The sequence below is a fragment of the Zootoca vivipara genome, chromosome 10, assembly GCF_963506605.1.
Source record: "Zootoca vivipara chromosome 10, rZooViv1.1, whole genome shotgun sequence".
NCBI classification, from domain to species: Eukaryota; Metazoa; Chordata; class Lepidosauria; order Squamata; family Lacertidae; genus Zootoca; species Zootoca vivipara.
The window spans coordinates 53231296-53253166 of NC_083285.1; the positions used below are offsets into that span (position 1 = coordinate 53231296).

At 41.9% G+C, this 21871-nt stretch overlaps 1 protein-coding gene across 4 annotated transcripts in view; it reads right to left on the reverse strand.

Annotated features, from left to right (window-relative positions):
• The window catches only part of DNM1L (dynamin 1 like), a 34898-nt gene that overhangs the window by 11339 nt on the left and 1688 nt on the right, over positions 1 to 21871 (reverse strand). For 2 of the 4 annotated variants that reach the window (XM_035128532.2, XM_035128530.2), the window contains exons 2-9: positions 12007 to 12154; positions 7496 to 7534; positions 5287 to 5333; positions 4832 to 4903; positions 4085 to 4171; positions 3413 to 3575; positions 2048 to 2168; positions 935 to 1066 (exon numbers count right to left, since the gene is read on the reverse strand). In XM_035128532.2, coding sequence (XP_034984423.2) covers positions 935 to 1066; positions 2048 to 2168; positions 3413 to 3575; positions 4085 to 4171; positions 4832 to 4903; positions 5287 to 5333; positions 7496 to 7534; positions 12007 to 12154 — 809 coding nt within the window. The remainder of the gene's footprint in view (positions 1 to 934; positions 1067 to 2047; positions 2169 to 3412; positions 3576 to 4084; positions 4172 to 4831; positions 4904 to 5286; positions 5334 to 7495; positions 7535 to 12006; positions 12155 to 21871) is intronic. The other 2 variants (XM_035128533.2, XM_035128531.2) reach the window with 1 other exon arrangement.

A 21871-nucleotide genomic window follows, 5' to 3' on the forward strand; every position in this document is an offset into this window, starting at 1 on the left:
TTGGCCTACAACTCCCATGATCCCTAGCTAACAGGACCAGTGGTCGGGGAATATGGGAATTGTAGTCCAAAACATCTGGAGAGTCGAAGTTTGGGGATGCCTGTTCAAGACATAAGTGGTAATCAATAAAGCATGTGTATGCAGACATAACTTCATCTTTTAATCCTATCCACAATCTTTTGCAGACTAAAAAACATCTATCAGTTAAAGATCTTCTTTAGACAACAACCGCAAATGATGTGAGTTCAAAGACAATAAGGGAGGCAAAATTTATCTTACAGGTGTACCACTGCTGTAAAGTTAGCAGTGGCAATTACCTTAAAATATAGTACTTTGTACACCACATACTGCCAGTGCGATGTAGAGCACAATCCAAAATTCAGTACTGTAAACAAAGGGTTGTATGTAACTAAGTTATTGGACAAGTGAAACAATTTCCATGAGCTCAATAGAACTCCCCACCCCCAGCACCCTCCCGAAATCTGCTCTGGAGCAGATCTGGGGGGTGCAGGTGGCACAGGATGGAGAAGCCATTGCACTCATTCAGTGACTTGGTTGGATTCAATCCCAAGTCTGAGGTTTAACATATAACTCAACCCCATACTTCCCTATCAATTAAAACAGTCACCCATCCATTCTACATTTGGCATCCTGAAAGAGCACAGGGAAGAATCAGATGAAAGCTGGCCATGCACACCAAATCATCCAGTCCCTCCCAAATAACTGCCAGCTTTCCATGCATGGCCTCCGCATGCAAGACTCAAAACTGCAAAAGAACTGAGAATATCAGGATGTTATCAGCCATCCCTCCCTTAAATAACGGCTTCACCATCCAAGTGCAAAAAAGCTGTACATAACTGGGATGAGCCAGAACAAGTCTAAACAATTCCAACTGGAGAAAAATCTAAACTAGGATCAAAGCAGCTCCTTGTACCTATTGAGTGTCCTAGCAAGGTACTTTGTTCCATTCCGGTTGGCTAGAGAGGGGTACTTCTTCTGGAGAAAGCCATACTCGTCACGAATTGAATCAGCAACACTCTTCTTATTGTTAATATCTAACTGACTCCTAAAAATGAGACAGAAAATTAATCATGTTTCATTTAATTTAGATATCATTTCATTTACTTTTCCTGTTGCCAAAATCTGGTTAACATGTTCTTCTGGCTTAGAAGGAACAGTGACATTATGCCATGATGCTATTCTAAATCAGTTGTCATCAGATTTATTTATTTTATTTATTTATCTAACTAACTTTATAAACTGGTCACTTGCAAACAAATAAACAAACAAACAACCTCTAAGCAATTTACACAAAAATAAAACACTGAAATTATCAACAAAAGACCAAGTTTAAAAGAACTTTAAAAATCAAAGTGTAATTGAAACCAATTGTTAAACAACAAAAGCAAGATCAAAGCCCATGTCAGCTGCTACATGTCTAGATAGGAATGCCTGAACGAAACAGTCGTCGAAAAGAGTACAGCAAAGGCATCTGCACACAATTTCAATAGGCAGGTACTTCCAAAATGTGGGTGATTGTCGCCCTAGATTAGAAGATACATTCCTTACAATGTTATGTTGGTGCTTGTACTGCAGATCAAAGCGGTCAAATGGGCAAAGTGGAGTAAGGTACCCTTCAAGTAAACTGGTCCGAAGCTGTTAAGCACTTTATATACACCTCAAACGTGGCCCAGCAACAATAAGATTGACTGGACAGTGAGCTACGACCAATACACTAAGCATGTGACTGCTACTAATGCAAAAGTTGCATAGATACTAAGGTGATGCAGGGCCCCAACACTAGGCCTTTCCCAGTTTTACCCCCTGCAACTACCAGCATAGGAGGCCACAATTCTCCTAGGCCTTCCCGTCATACTAGTCTTAGAAATATGCCACTTACGCTTAACTAACTGTGATCCGAGAATGATTTGAGGACCAAAGAGCCCAGTAATTGCAGTGGCCTCAACCCTCTCCCCACAGGGCACAAAAACACGGGAATGAAAAGCACTGCTTTGTAACGGAAGGACCACATTCTGATGCGACTCACCTATTCACCACGCCAATGATGCCGAGTTTAACAGGGATCACTCTTCCCATGAGTACGTCCATAGCGTCAGTGCCAGCATCCATGAGATCCAGCTTTGTGATCACAGCAAGGGTGCGCCGCCCTAACAGAGCGGCAGGAAAACTGTCATTTTACATTAAGCTGGTCATGGGTTAACTTTGTCAAGCCTAGGAAACAGCTACCCAAAGTAAAAACAAAAGGAAAGGTGGAAAGGCGCCCAGTGAACACAGCTATGCAGGAGAAGTGCTATGACTATGGCTGGCTTGCCATTTCTCCCAGAGGAGCTCAGGGCTGCAAATACATCCACAGGCTAGCAAGGAACCCAGCTTTGGATGAGCCAAAGTTTGACTTAGCTCAGCATAGGGCAGCAGCAAAAAGAACTGGAAAGGATCAAGGTGCCTGAAAGGTCCTCTCTGGGAGCCCATGGTTGGTTTATGTGTGTAGAGTTGTATCTATTTTTAGTCTTACTCGGGGTAGACCCACTGAAAGCCTGAAAGCACTTCAACCGGGAAACTCTTTGAAAGCATCTTGCCATTTCAACTGCGCAAGTTACAATTGCAAACTACCCTTTCTTCAAATCACATTTGTAAGAACAGGCAGTAGATTAAGGGGTAACCGTTACTGGGATGGTGGAACTGTGGTCCTCCAGATATTGAACTCCAGCTCCCATCCCAGCCACATGGCCAATAGTCAGGGATGATGGGAGCTGGAGCCAAACAATACCTGGAAGGCCAAAGGTTCCCCATCCCTGAGTTACATCTGTGTTACAACTGTGTTGTACAAGTGATAGATAGATAATTTATTACGGTCGGAGACCAGCTTATAAAAGACACTTGGGGGTACAATCCCAGAAGGAAAACAAACATTTAAACCATTGTACAACCGTAAATTTAAAATTTATAAATGCGATAAGCTAAGCTACCACAGAGAAATGACCCAGAATCACCCGAGGAACCGAGTTTGGGGATTTTCTTAACAAACTAGTTTGGATCCGGGGGGGGGGGGGTCCCCTGCGCCTACAGATCTGTACACAGAATCTGGCAACCATCCGGGACATCTTTTGATCATTCCCTAACAGGAGAAGATCGAATTTTTGCTTTTCCGGGAGGTCAGTCAGCCTCACCAGCAGGGGATCAATGGTCTCTCTACGTGCCTCTTCATAAAAGGGACATCTAAAAAATAAGTGCGCTGGGCTTCCTATCTCCCCCAATGAACAGGTGCAAAGTCTCTGAGCACCTGGGACTTTTTTAAAGGATCCTTCCAGGACCGGCAAGTGTTGTACAAGTGTGTTTCCTAGAAAGAGAGAAAACAGACATGCTGGAACCTGGTTTTTTCCCCTCCACTTACCATCTGGATCCACTTCCCGCGCTATTTTGAGGGCCTCAGAAGTAGCCATGTCTGTGTTGGCAGCAGTGACTGCCAGAATAATTGAATTTGGGTTACTAATGAATCTAAGGATTAGTTCTCGGATCTGAAGTTCAATATCCTTTGGTTGATCACCTACAGGCACCTGTGTGAGAAGGAGGAGGAGAAGAAAAAAGTGGAATCTGCATGACCTTCCTTCTTTTAACCACATCTATTAAGAGTGATGCATATGCAGGGAGGTCTCCTAATGGACAACATCTAAAGGCCACTCCTAGGAGAAGGAGAGAAAGCCTGGAAGGAAACCCCAAAACATGAGAATTATATGGAGAGAAAGGTAGCTGACTGACTCTCATAATTCCAGAAAGGCCTTGTGATGCTGTAGTCAAGATGAGGCAGCCAAGGGACAACAAAGGAGGAAGGCAAAAGGACCTGAGAGAGCCCATGGCAGGGTTTTGTGGTGGGGTTTGCTGGGCATAGTGTGGGGACGGAAGGGAGATAACTGGGGATCTTGGCGAGAAACATTTTGAAATGTCTGCTACAAGGTATTAATTGATCTCTCGTATACATTTCACACTTGGCAAAAAAAAAAAACCCAACCCAACAACATAGAACTTTCAGTTAACTCTACAGCAGCAACAACAAAAATTTTCTTACCTTTGTCATTCCTGGCAAATCTACAAGAGTCAGATTGACAACATTAGGCGAAAAAATCTTTAGATGAATTGGTTCAGGGCTGATCCCCTAGAAGGCCATGGAAAAAGGAACAAAGAATCATTTCTCCAGAACATACTTAATTGTAACCTTCAGAAAACTAGACAACACTGAACCTAAATTAGCCTTTGAATCTAGGTAGTTTTTGTAATTTGGGCGTCTGTCTTTATAATTTAACATCTTGCTCAGTTCAGGTTCCCATGCCTGAAATTTTGCTTGGTCTAGATGCTTCAGCTATTTGTCCCTAAATGTGCCTGACAAATGTGCCTGATTTTTGTATGGAAGTCAACATTCATGGGCTGCTAACATCTGGCCCTCCCACCGGGTCAGTGATGATGGGTATTGTAGATCAGCAACATCTGGAGGGCCACAAGTTAGCTCCTCTTGGTTCACAGAACAAGCCAAAGCTCTTAGGACAATAATGCAAAGCCACCAGGGAAGATTGACAGCAGCTGTATCCTTGGAGATTATGAACAACATCAGTAGTAGAGTCTGCCTCTTTAGGAACATAGAACTTAGATAAAAGTGACTTGGTTTAAGACAGAAATAGCATGACTATTTTTCAATTGTGGGCTCCAGATCCTGTGTCAAAATAATTCCAGTCTGAAGAATGTACATCATTGTTTCCCAACTGTGGTTTCTGGGTTGAAATTACTTCTTTTAAAAGATGAGCCAACCATAGTCACTCACCTTATTATTTCCTGAAATCCTTTCAGTTTCGTTTTCTATTTCTTGCCTAATTTCATCGAAGTCTGCGTACAGCTGAAGTTTTAAAAAGGAAAAGGGAAAAAACCCTCAACATCAGCACCCAACATCCTCAGGCAGCTGCCAGGGTCCTTGCACCCTGACAGGACCCACCACTGATGCTTTGAGCAATACCAGGAGGCCACGTCAAGCTGCCATTTTTATTTCCCATAATGCCTGTGACACAGCACCACTCTGGGACATTGCAGGAAATTAAAACTGCACCCTTCAGCCATGCAAAACTGCCGCTGCCCACCACTAATGCCAGCTAAACCCACCAAAGGAAGAGGGGGCCCACCAGACTGCATTTTGCTCAGGACACCACCACCCCTCCGCCACATATGTATGCACATACAAAAATCCCTATGTGCATTTGTGGCTTTACAATCAAGAAAATGTACCTTGTTTTTGGTGTGCAGAAACTTTCCCCATTCTTCAGCATCAACCCCTGGAAAGAGACAGTCATGGCATGAGAGAAGAAGTGGAGCAACACAACCAATTTTTTCAGCTTCAAGTACATTTTCTTCATTGAGTTCGCCTATGCTCAACCTTTGTGATGAGGGGGAAAAAATCCAAGAATTTAAGGAGCTTTAGTCAAGGGCGTTGTGTTGCCATATTTCAAAAAGGGAAAACCAGGACACCCCGAAAGTTGTGGAGCTTCTTTTAGGAAACCCAAAAAAATTAAAAAAAATTTTTTTTTTTAATTTTTACCAAAAAGCCAAAAAACTACATGATTTTTTGACTGACTTGTCTAAGATCCAGGACAAAGCGTCACCTTTCAGAAATCCCCCCCCGGACATCAATTCCGCCTTTGAAGTCTTGGTAATATCTGGGAAAATCCAAACGCATGGCAGCCCTAACCTAGTGTCATTTCCCCAGAAATCAAATGCCTCAATATTTACTAAGGTCTTCATCTCTGTTTATAATTCTTATACTAATAACATAAAAACTGGGGCCTAACATATACTCCTTATCATATATTACTATCACTTTGTTGACCAGAGTCCCACACGTAGTGATAAAAGTGACTGAACAGGTGTGTATGTGGTGTACAAGTACAACATGCCATTATCTGCAATGGCCCCCATCTTATCAGACTCCTATTAGAATAAATGGTTTTAAATGGGGCTTTCGCCATGAATAAGTGTAGCTTAAGTGGGGCCACTTAGTCATACAAGAGCAACACATTTGGTGGTGGAGTGGGCGGGGGCACACACTAATTTGTTGTCCGGTATGCTCTGTTCATATCACATACACCAAAACATCCTAAATTTTTGGCAATTTCCTTCAACATGTGCAAAATGAAGCTTTCTTGGGGAGAAAAGGTGAAATGAAAAGAGACAAACATTCAAAAAAGAAAACTCTCAAAACAAAAACTAGGTATCTAAGAAGGTCTGGTTCATAAACCGGAGGACTTCACACCTTTCAAATCAACTAGTATGCCTAATTTTGCCCACTATACTGACTTACCCTTGCCTTCCTACGATACTTCACTTCCTAGAATCTTAAGGTAGTAGGTCTCACCATTGCTTGTTTGAGGACATCTCTTTCAGGAAAGAAAGTGCATTGCACATGTGTCCTCTAGAGACACATTCTAGTTGTGGCTACCAGCAACATACATTGTATTATATTGCGGTCAATCTGATTTAAGGGTAAGAACACTGGCAAGATAGGTCTCCAACTCTGGATATGCAACTTTTAAGTTATTTTTAACCTTAGAGAGACAGCCAGGTTTTGGTCATGGCCTGCAAATAGGTTCCAAGGCCAAGGACCTGTTTCAGGATCACTGTCGGGTGAAAGGCACTGTTGCAGGTGGGAAGGACTCTCTGCTGTGTGGTCACAAGGTACAGCAACAGCAGGGAAGAGAACTGGCAGGGAGGAACACAGAGGTACAAGGGCAGGGCGCACAATTCCTCCTCTCCTGCCATTCTCCTCCCTACCTCTGCCCCCAGTGATTGTGACGTGGAGACCTTGCTACTACAGCCAGTGGGAAAGCAAGACAGGAGAGCCACCAGACCTCTGATTCCTTACTAAAAACAAAAGCCCTTCTGGGTCCTTTTGATGACAGGTCCATTGCATTAAACAAGGGACAGATAAATTATGGCCCTCCAATGGTTGTTGGACTCAATCTCATAATTTCTGCCCACTGGCCAAGACTGGCAGGAGTCAACATCTGGCGGGCCACAGGCTGCATTTATGCCACCATGTAGTCTTTCAGATCCTGTTATTATTTAAGCACTTATTTGAAACCCATCTCTCTTTGTTTTGCTATTCCCAACAGACTTCTTGCTAACACAGTATAATCTGGTAACAAAATAAAAAAACACCAGTGATTGTTATTATGACAAAGCACTTTATCACAATTTTCTTTTTTAAAAAAATAGGTCAAGATTTCTACATTGCATTCTAGTTTGACACAGAGGCAGAAAGAAGGAAACGGCAAACTAAGCCAGCAGGCCCAGCAAAACAACAGCTATTCAGCACAGCAGCCAGAGTGTAAATGTGCAAATAAAGGACAGCAGGCAGCAATAAAAAGTGCATGGTATGCGGGTGGCTAGAATACAAAAGCATGCAGATTCTGTGTAGGAGGAAAAGAAGTGAATAGGAAACCTTTCGAAAGGTGCCTTGCATGTTTCCAAGTTGCAGGGTCTGCAGTTGAAAAGAAACAGCATCAAAAGTTTGGTTATTTGCCCCTCCCTCCGGACCCTCTGTGATAGCATGTTAGCAGTCTTGCAGGAATCACAACATACATTAAGACATATGTGCCACACAGGAAATGCATGTATTCTTAATGCACAGTTAGAATGTAACATTCTGAAAACTAGTCTTAATTTAGCAGCAGATGTATTTCAAGCTGATCCTAAGAGTGCATATTAACTGAGATAATTGCTGTCAGTAACTCCCTCTAATTAGCTAAAATACTGCAAAGTGAAGAACCACCATTTGGCAGATTTTACCTAACCTGGAAGGGGGAAATGAGCAAGGATGAGAAGTTTAGGTAAGGTACCATCACTTACAGGAAATGAAAAACCATCACAGTGGCTCAGTTTGGGCAAGGTTTTAACATGTGTAGAAGCTAGTTACTAACTGCGGGTGCATTGCCTCCAAACCTGACACTCACATACTGGATATCATATACAATATTCAATATTCAGTGCGATGAAGGTCATCATATATAGGGCTGAACCACAGAGGTGTTTGCATAAAACCTTGGAACTGCCGGCATAGTTCAGGACTAGCTGCACTGGACTTCCATTTTTTGCAAGTACCGGTAGATCCTGCACAACTTTACACCACCTAGCATCTGGAGAGGAACAAGTGCCATCACCTGGTGGGTGGGCAGATGCTATCCTGCTTCCCATCGCACCCTGCTTTGCACGCTGATCCAAACCAGGTTCTTGAGCCAAAGTGATCTTAAGGATGCACAACCCACAACTGTAGCAAACAAAACTGCCTATTTGTTTCTTTATTGCAAACCTCTCCACCCAAGTTTGTCTTTTCTTTTCTTTTTTTACATCAAATTTCTCTCGGCCACCTACGTTTCTGGCCAAAAAACACTAAAACTAACATAACAAACCACCACAAAATCTGCAAAAGTATGGCAACGTTTGTTATTGCAGTTCATAATTGTGAACTGTGGCCACCAATCATACATTGTGCTAACTGCCTTGGATTTATAAATGTGGATTATGAAAAGGAAAATATTGTCCAGTAACACTTTATTTATCTCAGACTTTGTTCCAAAAAGCTTGATAACTTTACCTTTCAGAAACTGTATTGTTTATATAAGGTAACAATTTCTAGACACTCCGCATTCAGTCTGAACTCTTTAAATTCAGTGAAATTGTGAACCTTAACACTACTTCGTTTAATGTCATGTTCCAAATTTAATGCTCCTCTCTCATCTTCAAACTAATTTATTTCCTTATGAATGACATTTTTGTTTTGAGCCCCAAAGAAGAGACAAGAACACCAATTTCTTGTTGAGCTACTTGTTCTCCCTTCCTCCTTAACACACCCAGCCAGAAAAAAGAAAATTATCTATGAGAAGAAATTCTTAGGTGAAAGGCCAATTTAAAAACTAGCAAGGCTGGACATTTCACATCCAAACTCTTTCACAGCAGGATTAGCAGGAGGAAAAAGAAAAGAAAAAACTCTGTTAAGTCTTTTTATTATGCTGTTTTAGACCCAACAAAACCAAAATTCACAGACATTACACAGAGTCCAGAGTTGCAGAGGCATGAATTAGTTAATTACAACAACCGAGCTATGACTGTACCTGGGAGTCCATCTTAGTGAAGACCTAACTTGAAAGCTCAATACAGCCCAGGTGATTAGGAAGGCCCAACAGAGACTTCATTTCCTTAGGGTTTGCGAAAGAACAAGGTTGGGCAGGCATCCTCCCTTATGACTTGATGGCATCTCTCAAATACATTTTTATACCAACAGGTATAATGGGCAGCTAGTCAGAAAATGGGCTGATGTTTGATGCTACTAGGATAAGAAACACAAGCATTGTTTCATATATTTCCTAGATAAAGGCAACAGCACAGAAGTGACAACTTTCCTGCTGAAAAGCCTTGCATTGGATATTACAAAGAACATACAAAAAGGGGAAGATATACGGAAAGTCCCAAACTCTCCTTCACTTGTGGAAAAGGGAAATATTATTATAACCTCATACCAAGGGCCAAAGATACAAATGTGGCTTAAGATACAAATTAGCCAAGAGAATAGGAGCACTTATAAAGCATGAAAAAATGCAAGAGATTCTGGTTTATTTTAGCAAACCATTTCATTCAACTACATTGTACTCTTATTGTGCCAAGACAAGAGAATTCAGGGAATTCTACAAACAAAGAAGGTGATGTTTTCAAAACAAATAATTCCCCAAATCCCAGTTGTTGTTAGAGGCAGCTTCAGTAGGGTGTGCGTAATAAACCTGACTACATATCAGCTGGCAGGTGTTAGTGGATTATTTGTGAGGATTCTCCTTTCAAATAACCCAGCACAAATACAGCAAGCAGGCTAAGATTTATTCCAAAGCCTCAAATAGATTTACAGGTGTACACAAATCCAACACTGCACTGCAAACTGGCTCCTCCAAGCGATGGCAATTATTACATGCAGTTTACAAAGGCTGGCAAAGATTCCAGGTCATTATTTTCAGAATTTCATATTACATGGCAGCTTTAAAAATCAAAAACAGGAACTGGAAAAGCACTGAATCATCTTAACATATTGTCAATGGTTTGGTTGTTGTTCCTATAATTAGAAAAGGTTCCACACAATCTCTTTCCCTCCCTCAATTAAAATCATGGATATTCAAGGGAAGATGAAAGCTTTGGTGATCTCAAAGGCAAATGGACAATATCCTTTAAATAAGCAGGAGGCATAACCAGAGGACAAAGCTTTGAACCAGTTAAGACAAGACACTACCACCCCTTTCCAGGTCAAATAGCTTCTGATGCAGCTTATGAAACTGGTCGACAAAAACTCCAAGTGGCTCCAAGTCACTTTATTCCTTCAGAATTCTTTTGTTTTCATGAGAGCTGGTGTGGTGTAGCAGCTAGAAGAGGAAGATCACCTTGCCCATTATATGCCCAGTTGCTCACTGCAGCCTACTGGTGAGAGCCTCCTGCAGATACTATCTTATCAGGCAATCCCATTTTGCACAATACAGGAATCAAGCCTTTAGTGCTGTGGCACCTACCTTTTGGAATTTGCTCCCCTTAAATATTAGACAGGCCTCTATTTAACACCTCCTGCTGCCTTTACAATGCCCACTGAAAGGCTGCATCTTCCAACTAGACTCAGTCTGCATCTATTTTGGAGATATTTTTTGATGTTTTGATTGATTTATCTCTTGTGTATGTCCCACCCCAGACTGCTTTGGAAGGAAGGGCAGGATAGACATTGATAAATAAAGCAGCAACAAGTGAGAGCTGCAATCCATTTATTTATTTCTGTTATCTCCTACCTTTCCTCCAAGAAGCCCAGTGCAGTGCACACAATGTCTCTTCCCACCATCTCCCGCCCTAAAAACACACCTGAGAGATCTCCAACCTATTACAGGAAACAGGCATCAGTTATTCTAAGCCAGGCATGTCAAACCTGCGGCCCTCCAGATGTTTTGGCCTACAACTCCCATGATCCCTAGCTAGCAGAACCAGTGGTTGGGGAAGATGGGAATTGTAGTCCAAAACATCTGGAGGGCCGCAGGTTTGACATGCCTGTTCTAAGCCAAAGACAAAGCAATCTCTCTAGCAAAGGAAGATTATCCAGTTACTGTAAGAATAATTTTCTCCTGACAAAATTATTATTTCGGTCAAGATGAGTGAAAAAAATCACTGCAATAATGATGGGTGGATGTGAATGCAATGATTCTCAGTTCCTATTTTTAATGGCAATCTGAAGCACTTGTAAATTGATTGCTAATCATCCAACTGATTTGGACCATCTTTCTGCCATCCTCTGCACCAGGCGGCCTTAGGCACATCATTATATTGCCCTACCTTCCAGGGTTGTTGTGAAGAGAACTGAAGCAATCTCTGTCAAATGCTTTTAGCATAGGAAAGGGGTATAAGCTCAGTCACAGAGCATCTGCTCAGGCCCTAAATTCAACCCCCAGCATCTCCAGGTAGGACTAGAAGCATCTCCTGTCTGAAACCTTGGAGAGCTGCAGCCACTCAGCGTTGACAACACTGAGCTAGACAGACCAAGGTTCTGGCTTGGTATATGCATTCCATTAAAATGCTAAGTGTAATTGTGATGTACCCCACTACCCCAAAATGAAGCAGCTGTAAATAGAAGACACACAGCTTCAGTTCTAAAACTGCTGAATGCTATGAGCGAGTAACAGTAGTACCACTCCACAGGAATGGCAAGGGCACAAGCAAGCTTTCCTTGTTGTGCAGGTGGTAGAAATCCAAAGAAAGCTGTGCCTTGCCCTCAGGATATAAAAAGGGAGAAAAATGTGAAACACACACGGGCCGTGGAAAGGCATTGGCGACTTTTAAAATTAAAATGTTGGCTTATTTCTTAACTTGTCATGACTGTATAACGGCAACTGAACAGTAGTTTGCTTTTAAGGATCGCATCCCAGCATGGGCAGCCCTTACCGTTTTCGTCTCCAGTTTTTTTCCGAAGATCCTCTGCAGAAACGTTAACCAGCTGCAGGATGAGGGGGCGCCGGGTGACAACCCCTGTGCCTCGTGGGAGCAGGTCTCTCCCCACCAGACTTTCCAGCACAGAACTTTTCCCACTGCTCTGAAAACAGAAAAGGAAGCAAAGGACTTGCATATTGATTCTACTATTCAAATAGCCTTGAACAAATGACAAGAGTTGGGAGTTTCATAGATTGTGGACAGGTGTCAATACAAACCTCCCCCCCAAAAAATCAGGCTTTGAAGAAAAAAAAAGATGGATCTGTCTGTTGCAATAGATCTAGACTGCCCTCTGTTGGCAACTCTGCTTTTATCCCATCATAGCATTTCATGAAAATCTAGCATGAAAGGGAGGGAAACTATAGCATGGGTGTAGCCGGGGGGGTACCTGCCCCCCCTAGATCAAGTAAAACAACAGATGGGGTTGGAAAGTGGGAGAGGAAGTGTGCAAGACCAGACTGTTCCCAATTCTACAGTGAGTACAGTACAACTGGGGAGAGAGAAAAAGGCTCAGAAAGAGCCCCAAGAAAAGCAGGAGGGGAAATCAACATTTAAAAGATGGGCGCTAATGCAAATACACCATTGCATGCTATTAATCCTCCTTGCAACTATAATTAAATAATTCCATCAATAATTGTGATGAACCTTTGCTGCAGTACTAACAGGCCGACCTATCAGAAGCAGCTAATTATGGATCATAATGCTCTGAAGCATTCATACAGAAAACAATCCAAGAACTATCAGAAGCTCAGCTATGATTTTTAAAAAGTACTCACAACTTTATATGCCAGAGAGCTTTGAGTTTAAGAAAGCAAAAAAAGTCACTGAAAAATATTACAAGGCTAACCGTATTTAGTTACAGTCTAACCCAGGGGTAGCCAACCTAAGGCCCAGGGGCCGAATGCGGCCCAATCACCTTCTCAATCCAGCCTGCAGACAGTCCAGGAATCAGTGTGTTTTTACATGAGTAGAATGTGTCCTTTTATTTAAAATGCATAGGAATTCGTTCTCCCCCCCCCCCCAAAAAAAATACTGTATAGTCCAGCCCACCACTGGCCCACGGATGAAAAAGGTTGCTGACCCCTAACCTAACCCAACTCAAACTATCCCTCGCCTCTGACCACATTGACAGGGGCCAATGGGAGTTTGAGTCCAACATCTCAAGGACCATGGGTTCCCCATCTCTGACGCAATCTATCCTTACAGTGATCCTCATTACTCCAAAACATGTTAACATATACTTCAAATAAGCGCTAATAAATCTCCTTACTCAAACTGAGCATAAATTAAACTGACTGCAAATTAGTTTCTGGGCTCAATTCCAGGGACTGATTCTAACCTTTAAAGCCCTAAATGACAACTTGGCCCTGGCCTGGCTTCAAAATCTCCATTTGTAGCAATATAAATGGGTCAATTTTTTCTTTTTAGCTGCTGGTCTTACTGCTTATTGTGGTTTTTTTTTTTTACTGTAAACACTTCTTCATACATCCATAACCTCAACAGTCTCCTTCAAATGCTGTACATTTTCTCTCTCTCTCTTCCGACATAATATATATAGAGAGAGAATGAATGAATTTTATATAAACCTCCTATAGACACAAAACTGTAAGGCTGCCATTGCACAACCCCCTTTGGAGGACTTCTTGCATCTCATTGCAATATTTCAGGAAGTCATGGCAAGGGAGAGGAGCAATAAAAGAGGCAGGTTTTAAAGGGGTGGTTTTAAACAGCAGCCGAGGTCTGACTCACAACAGGCATGGAGGGACACAAGGGAAGTCTTGAGGATATGGGGGACTTGAAGGAGTTGTGAGGGGATGGAGATCTGGCTGAGGTGTAAGGGGAGGAGAGTGTGAGGCTTGGTGAGCAATGCAAACAGGGGCAGCAGCCCTAGGACTGTGTGTGTGTGCGCACACACACACACACACACACACACACACACACACACATATATATATACACACACATAGACAACAATTGCTTGCACTTACTTCCCCAGTTCATGAAGCAGTAGTGGGACTTTCAAGTAACTACATACCTTGGTTCTCGTATGGTTTGGCTCCCGAACGCCAAAAACTCAGAAGTGTTCCGGTTTTCAAAATTATTTTGGAAGCCGAATGTCCGAAGCAGCTTCCGCTTGAGTGCAGAAAGCTCCTGCAGCCAATCGGAAGCCGCACCTTGGTTTCCGAATGGTTTTGGGAGTCAAATGGACTCCCAGAATGAATTAAGTTCGAGAAGCAAGGTTCCACTGTATGCATTACAGTGGTACCTCTACTTACGAATTTAATGCGTTCCGAACGCACATTTTAAGTCGAAAAAATTTGTAAGTCGAATCCCAGAGGAATGCATGGGGAGAAAAAATTCGTAAGTAGAAGCAACCCTATCTAAAAATTCGTAAGGAGAAAAAATCCTATCTAAACCGCATCCAAGATGGCGGACGGAGCTCTATTCGTAAGTAGAAACATTCGTAAGTAGAGTTATTCGTAAGTAGAGGTACCACTGTATTTTACTTGCTATTAAAGGGGTAGTTCTTAAAAGGCAAGGTAATATGTCTGCAGCAATTTGCACCCTGTCTTTCAATCGGTTAAAGTTTTGTATTTCAGCACTAGCCTGGTGGCTGTAAGCAACAACAAATGACAAGCGGGCAGGATAAATGGAGAGCTCCAGCCCTCCTCTGCACCCAAGACAGAAACCATGTGGAATACTTCAAAGAAAACAGGTTTAGTTCCATGCCTGGAACAAAAATGACTAACTCCCCCTGTCCTTTGCTATCCCCAGCAGGCTAATAAAACTTTTTGCAAGGACTTACTTCCGAGGCTGGTTAAAGGCTTCTAAGTCAGTCATCGGATTTCTCAACAATAAATAAATAAAATTGCTGGGCAGGTGTGGCTAAGCTGTGGCCCTCCAGATGCTGTTGGACTACAGCTCCCATCATCCCCAACTATTAGCCATGCTGGCTGCGGTGATGGGAACTGAGAGCCCACTGAGGGGCACTAGTTAGTCACCTCCGTTGCAGAGTGATCAGTATGTTGGGGAGGAGGAATCTCCTCCTTTACCACCTTGAGGGTTCTTAAGGAGCAGATCTTGGGGTCCCTTCCAACTCTACGATTCCACTATCGGCTTAATTAAGCATCTCTAGTTACACTGAGGGTGGATCAACCTGCCATTTCTTTGGTTACTGAGAAAATGGATTTTCAAGGAAAAAAAGGGCTTTATTTATCAGTTACAACTATTTACATCCAACCTTTCTGGTGCAAGAACACAATTCAAAGCAGTGGTGTACAAATTTCATAAAACAAAAAAACAAGTGAACAAGACCAGCAATTAAAAATTAAGTTTAAAAGCCATTATCATACAACAAAAGCCTGCTAGAACAGAAGAATCTTTAGTAATAAGATTATACATTTTCATCAAGAGTATTCATCTGGATTTCAGCAACACTCCTTACACTGAATGGAGGCAACCTTGGCAGCAAGAATGGGGGAAATAGCAGCTGTCACACCTTCTTAATGCACCCTAGAATAGAACGTGTCTATGCCCAACTAGTTACAACAGACTAACTGAAGCAGCGTGAATCTGCAGCACACTGTCAACTCACTGTAGCACACAGCTCAACTGGATCCACGGACACTCAAGCTGTGGAGAATTTACATTATAAACAGATAATTAGTGTCAGTTTCACTTTGCTGCTCTTCCTCAACTTATAGACCAGAACAGGAAAAGCATCATCTTGCAAGAGCGTAAAAAGAAGAAACCCAAGCTTCTCAAGGAAATATACCAGGCCTGTTAAACTGAGATCAGCAATTAGATTTTATTCTGCCAGGCTGAGAATTGCCAGATGAATGGCTGGGGCTGACTGGAGTCGTAGTCCAAAATATCCGAAGGGCGCCAGGTTGGGGAAGATTCTTCCCTCACAGTGAGCCCCACACCATTAATGGGGCTTACTTCTGAGTCAACATGCATAGAATTACACTGTAATGAAGTACTGATTCAAATTGGTATTAAAGATACTTAAATCATTGATTCAAACCAAGTTATCCATTCTGGAATTAATACATTTTCTAAAACACACATATTTTAATTTGTTGCTTTAACAATCACAGTAATGCATACTGACTTGCAACGTATTTCAAAACCTTTTTAAATGCAACTAACATGTTTTCTGCACAACAGAATGAGTGTGTGAAATTAATGACTTTTTACTGGAAATGCATGAATTTGACTCTCTCTGTATAAATAAGGAACTGTATATACTGTATATTCCTGCATATAAGACTACTTTTTAACCCAGGAAAATCTTCTCAAAAGCTGAGGGTCATCTTATACGCCGGGTCGTATTTCTTATATGGCGAGTGTATCCCAAACTCTATATTTTAACTGGAAACGTTGGGGGTCGTCTTATACGCCCAGTTGTCTTATACGCCGGAATATACGGTAAACAAAATCATTTGTTTGAAGACTGACTTGCCTTCCAGGATTTTATTTTCACATAAAGAAAAGCAGTCTGTGGTCGTGTCTGCATATAATGCAAAGTCATGATCTGTTTTAACCATGGTTACTTCAACAAGCCACAAGTCACAAGGCAGGCTTGTTTCTCCGAATCTTGGTTAGTTTTCCACAGCTGTCCTTGCTCATGCTGCCACAGCATGGACCCTGTGTGAGAACCCATATATATTTTTAGATAGGGTTGCTTCGACTTACGAATTTTTCCGTTTCCAATGCATTCCTATGGGAAATCGCGTTTCCAATGGCGTTTTTCAACTTACGAATCTTTCAACCTACGAAGGTGCCTTTGGAACGGATTAAATTCATAAGTCGAGGCACCACTGTATGTAACTGTATTGTTGTAATATTTTAAGTTGTCTGTTGCTGCTTCAGTTTTCTGTATACCGTTAAGAGGAACAGAAATTAAATAATCAAATCAAATAACATAGCATGTTTAAGAAAGGCTGTTGGGTTTTGACATGCAGGCAATTCCTTATTCCCTCCCTCTTTAGGGTCCAAAAGGATCGTCAGCGGACACACGTCCATTATACTCGTTTAAAATGGTCACTGCTTGTACTGTGATGTCAAATGATAGTTAAACCAATGGCTTATTGGTTCATAACCAATAAGCCATTGTTTCACACCATAGTTTGGGGCCAAAAAACAAATCATGGTTAGTCTAGTTGGCTCTGCTACAAATCACACTTTGGCTAATTAAACCATGTATTACCATTATGTGTGAACCAGGCCTTTAGCTTAACATGTTCAATAGATGGATTACATTCAATAGAAATTGGTCAAGTTTATAATATATTGGCATTAAATTTTGATTTTTAGATCTCTTTTTAGAGATACTATAGCTGAAATGTGAAAAATCCTCACAATTCAATTTTTAGAATCATTTATCATCTGCTCTGCATTTAAGCTTGTTAGCATTTTTTATTATTTTCTACCTCTATTCCTAAACATGCATAGAGAGCCCACATAGTGCCTCTACTTCTTGACCCACCTAAAGACATTATTAAAAGTGTTGTGACAGGAACCGCGCAGGCCTAAGCCTCAGGCCATTTCAAGCATCTATCTGGCAAGCATGAAAAGAATTAAAGGTTCCTCACCCAGGTAAAGTGATACCTTAGAGGCCTACCAACTTTAACTCTTCCAATTTAGAAGATGAATATCAAAAATTAAGCCTGGTTTTTCCCTATCAATGTAGACAGAACTGCTGATGATAAGTTTCTAACCACAGAGCGTGATTCGGGAAGAGGGAGTCTTTCTTTGCTGAAAAACCAATTTTCACATTTCCCTGGGAAGAAGTAGCTCTGTGAAAGGAATAGAGGTCTCCTAACAACTCTCAGCATCCTTAAACTACAGTTCCCATTATTTTTGGGGGGAAGCCATGACTGTTTAAAGTGGCATAATACTGCTTAAGTGCACTGTATAGTGCAGATGGGGTCCTGCCCGACCTGGAAATGCCAGGGATTGAACCTGGGACGCTCTGCATGCATTCTCTTCCTAATCGTGTGTTCCTCCAACACTTGGGGGGAAAATGGGATAGCCTCCACTTGCATGTGTACATCCATGGAACTAGCAAAGCACAATTCCTCAAAAGCAACCTTGAGGGGGAAGACTATGCCAATCAGATGCTTCATTGCGCTTCCCCAATGTACACTGGAAAGAGAGTCCTAGATCTGTCAACGACTAAATGGAGTTCACCCAATCTTAAAAAAATGAGTTGTAACATTAATTTTTTATCTGCACAGAATATAGCGAAAAAAGTAAGTCAAGGACCTCTGTGTAATACTGCTCCAATTCCAACTGGGAAACACTTTCTAAGTAGGACTAAACCATGCCTACAGAGAATAAAAATTAGGTCACTTAAGTTCAACAGAGCATATTTCCAAAGAAAAGTAGTATCAATGAAGCATGAAGCAAGGAGAGGCATGGGGGAAGGAAGGCATGCAGGGGGGAAACAAAAATATGTTTAATTCAAAATTAAGCAACATCCAAGGGTAACACAAGATTTCATGTTGCAAATGCATTAGAATAAAGAAACCCCAGTACAAGAAAAGGAGTATATTGAGATCTGTGATCACTAAAAGTCAGCATGGGTTTCTGAAAAATAGGTCATGTCAGACTAATCTGATCTCATTTTTTGACAGAATTACAAGCCTGGTAGATGAAGGGAATGTTGTGGATATAGCCTATCTTGATTTCAGCAAGGCCTTTGACAAGGTGCCCCATGATATTCTTGCAAAGAAGCTGGTAAAATGCGGGCTAGACAATGCTACCATTCACTGGATTTGTAACTGGCTGACTGACCGAACCCAAAGGGTGCTCATCAATGGCTCTTCATCCTGGAGAGAAGTGACTAGTGGGGTGCCAAGGGTTCTGTCTTGGGCCCAGTCTTATTCAACATCTTTATCAATGACTTGGATGATGGGCTTGAGGGCATCCTGAGCAAGTTTGCAGATGACACCAAATTGGGAGGGGTGGCTAATACCCTAGTGTAGGCATGTCAAACCTGCGGCCCTCCAGATGTTTTGGACTACAATTCCCATCTTCCCCACCCACTGGTCCTGCTAGCTAGGGATCATGGGAGTTGTAGGCCAAAACATCTGGAGGGCCGCAGGTTTGACATGCCTGCGGCCTAGAGGACAGGATCACACTTCAAAATGACCTTAACAGATTAGACAACTGGGCCAAAGCAAACAAGATGAATTTTAACAGGGAGAAATGTAAAGTACTACACTTGGGTAAAAAAAAATGAAAGGCACAAATACAGGATGGGTGACACCTGGCTTGAGAGCAGTACATGTGAAAAGATCTAGGAGTCTTGGTAGACCACAAACTTGGCATGAGTCAACAGTGTGATGTAGCAGCTAAAAAAGCCAATGCAATTCTGGGCTGCATCAATAGGAGTATAGCATCTAGATCAAGGGAAGTAATAGTACCACTGTATTCTGCTCTGGTCAGACCTCACCTGGAATACTATGTCCAGTTCTGGGCACCACAGTTCAAGGAGGATACTGACAAAGCTGGAACGTGTCCAGAGGAGGGCAACCAAAATGGTCAAAGACCTGGAAACAATGCCTTATGAGGAACGGCTTAGGGAGCTGGGCATGTTTAGCCTGGAGAAGAGAAGGTTAAGGGGTGGTATGATAGCCATGTTCAAAAATATAAAAGGATGTCATATAGAAGAGGGTGAAAGGTTGTTTTCTGCTGCTCCAAAGAAGCGAACACGGAGCAATGGATTCAAGCTATAAAAAAGAAGATTCCACCTAAACATTAGGAAGAACTCCCTGACAGTAAGAGCTGTTTGACAGTGGAATTTGCTGCCAAGGAGTGTGGTGGAGTCTCCTTCTTTGGAGGTCTTTAAGCGGAGGCTTGACAGCCATCTTTCAGGAATGCTTTGATGGTGTTTCCTGCTTGGCAGGGGGTTGGACTGGATGGCTTTGTGGTCTCTTCCAACTCTATGATTCTATGAGATAAAGATGTAAACAAGAGATTCATCTTAAACAGAAAGATTATCTGGATTTGAAAGCAAAATGCACTACCTGTTAGTGTATCCTACTAGAACTCCAATAAACTTGTTTTAGAACCTGCAGTTCTGCACGTCTCAACCCTTTGACCAAGTCTAGAAATGTAGAGTCCCGGTTTCAACACACAACCCACCTTGGCTGAGACACTCACGGAGTGATAACCTCGGGTCATTCACCCTCTCCAAGCCCAAACAACCAAACAGGACTGTTAAGTGGGTAAAGGTGAAGAAAGGGAATATAAAAATTACCCAGTGAGTTCTGTAAAAGGAAATACCGTACAGTGTGTGTAAGGGTGTGACAGAGAGAGAGAGAGAGCTTTCCTTCCTGGTCATCAGCACACAATTTCTGCCTGGCAACTGACAACTAGAAGGGTGCCTATTTACAAGCCAGATCATCTCTCATCCTACCCACTAATTCCCACTAATTCAAAGATACCAGAGCAACTCTAAGCAGAGGAACACAACTATAAATGCCCACTTAATGATAGAGTGAGTGTATGTTTTATCTTCCTTCTAGATCAGGCATCCCCAAACTCGGCCCTCCATATGTTTTGGGACTACAATTCCCATCATCCCTGTACTTGCAAAATTATTCCTATGATAGCAGCTTGGATCATGGTGTAGCTATTTTGAGCGCAAGGGAGTTGGCATTTTTTTGAAAGGCACACCTATCCACCAAAGAAGGTCAACCAAACAAATTGCACAGAAATCATAAATGAATGGGGGAAAGAGTTTGGATAAAAGATAGAACAGCTTTTTACACTATTTCTCACATTGTCCTTTTTAAAAGAGCATTCCAAAAAAAACAGGGAAGAGAGGCAAGGAACAATGACCTTTGGGGGTGTGGAGATATAAATCAGTACAAAAATAAGGGCAGTTAAAACTTAAGTGTCCCCCAGGCTCTAGTTAAAGCTGTCTAGATGGGGGAGCAGATACCGGTACTAGAAGGTCGAGCTATTGAGGATTCCCATCCCTGGGCAGTAAGGTGACAGAACTCAAGAAAGGCTTACATTTTACAGTCCATATTGGAAACCATATAGCTAAAGTATGTTTATGCAGAAGAGAGTTCCACTGAGCTCAATGGGACCCACATCCCAGCAGAAAAGATACAGAATTTGCCAGCAGACGTTCTCCTAGACCTGAATAAAAACAGCAACATGTATGAAAAGTGTATATACTGTATGTATAAATTACATTCCATATATATGAGCTGATATCTCACAGCTTGTGAGCTGATATATCAGAAGTCAGATACATGGCTGAGTTTCAGAGAACTGGAAGAAGGGGGAAGATACTTCAAAATCCTAGCTCCTGCCATGACTATGAAATCTAGAGTAAATTACATCGAAATAGCCCCCAAATGCAGATTGCTATTTTGCAAAAAAAAAAAAAACATGCCGATGTACACAGTTCATACGGTAGAATACAGCTACTCTTGACAATGCAATTACCTGGAAGGAGGTTTTTTTTTAAGTATGATGTACATACAGCCCTGATAATAGTCTGCCACTGATTCCCATTCCCTTCACATTATCACCCTGATAAACCCATGCCTACAAACCTTCTGACTTTTCTTATTCTAAAATCTTTACTGTTTTCCTTAATCCCCCCCCACACACACACCTGATACCTTGCATCAATTAAAACACATTGTTTCCAGGTTCTCATCCTTTGTGTATTGATGACTGTTTTTTACACCACGCCCTTCCTTGGAAAAGCTGAGAGGCTCATTTATGGTTCTCAGCTCATTACCAAGACAGGCAGATGAAAGGCCCTGCTCAGTTTTAGCAGCAGAACCAT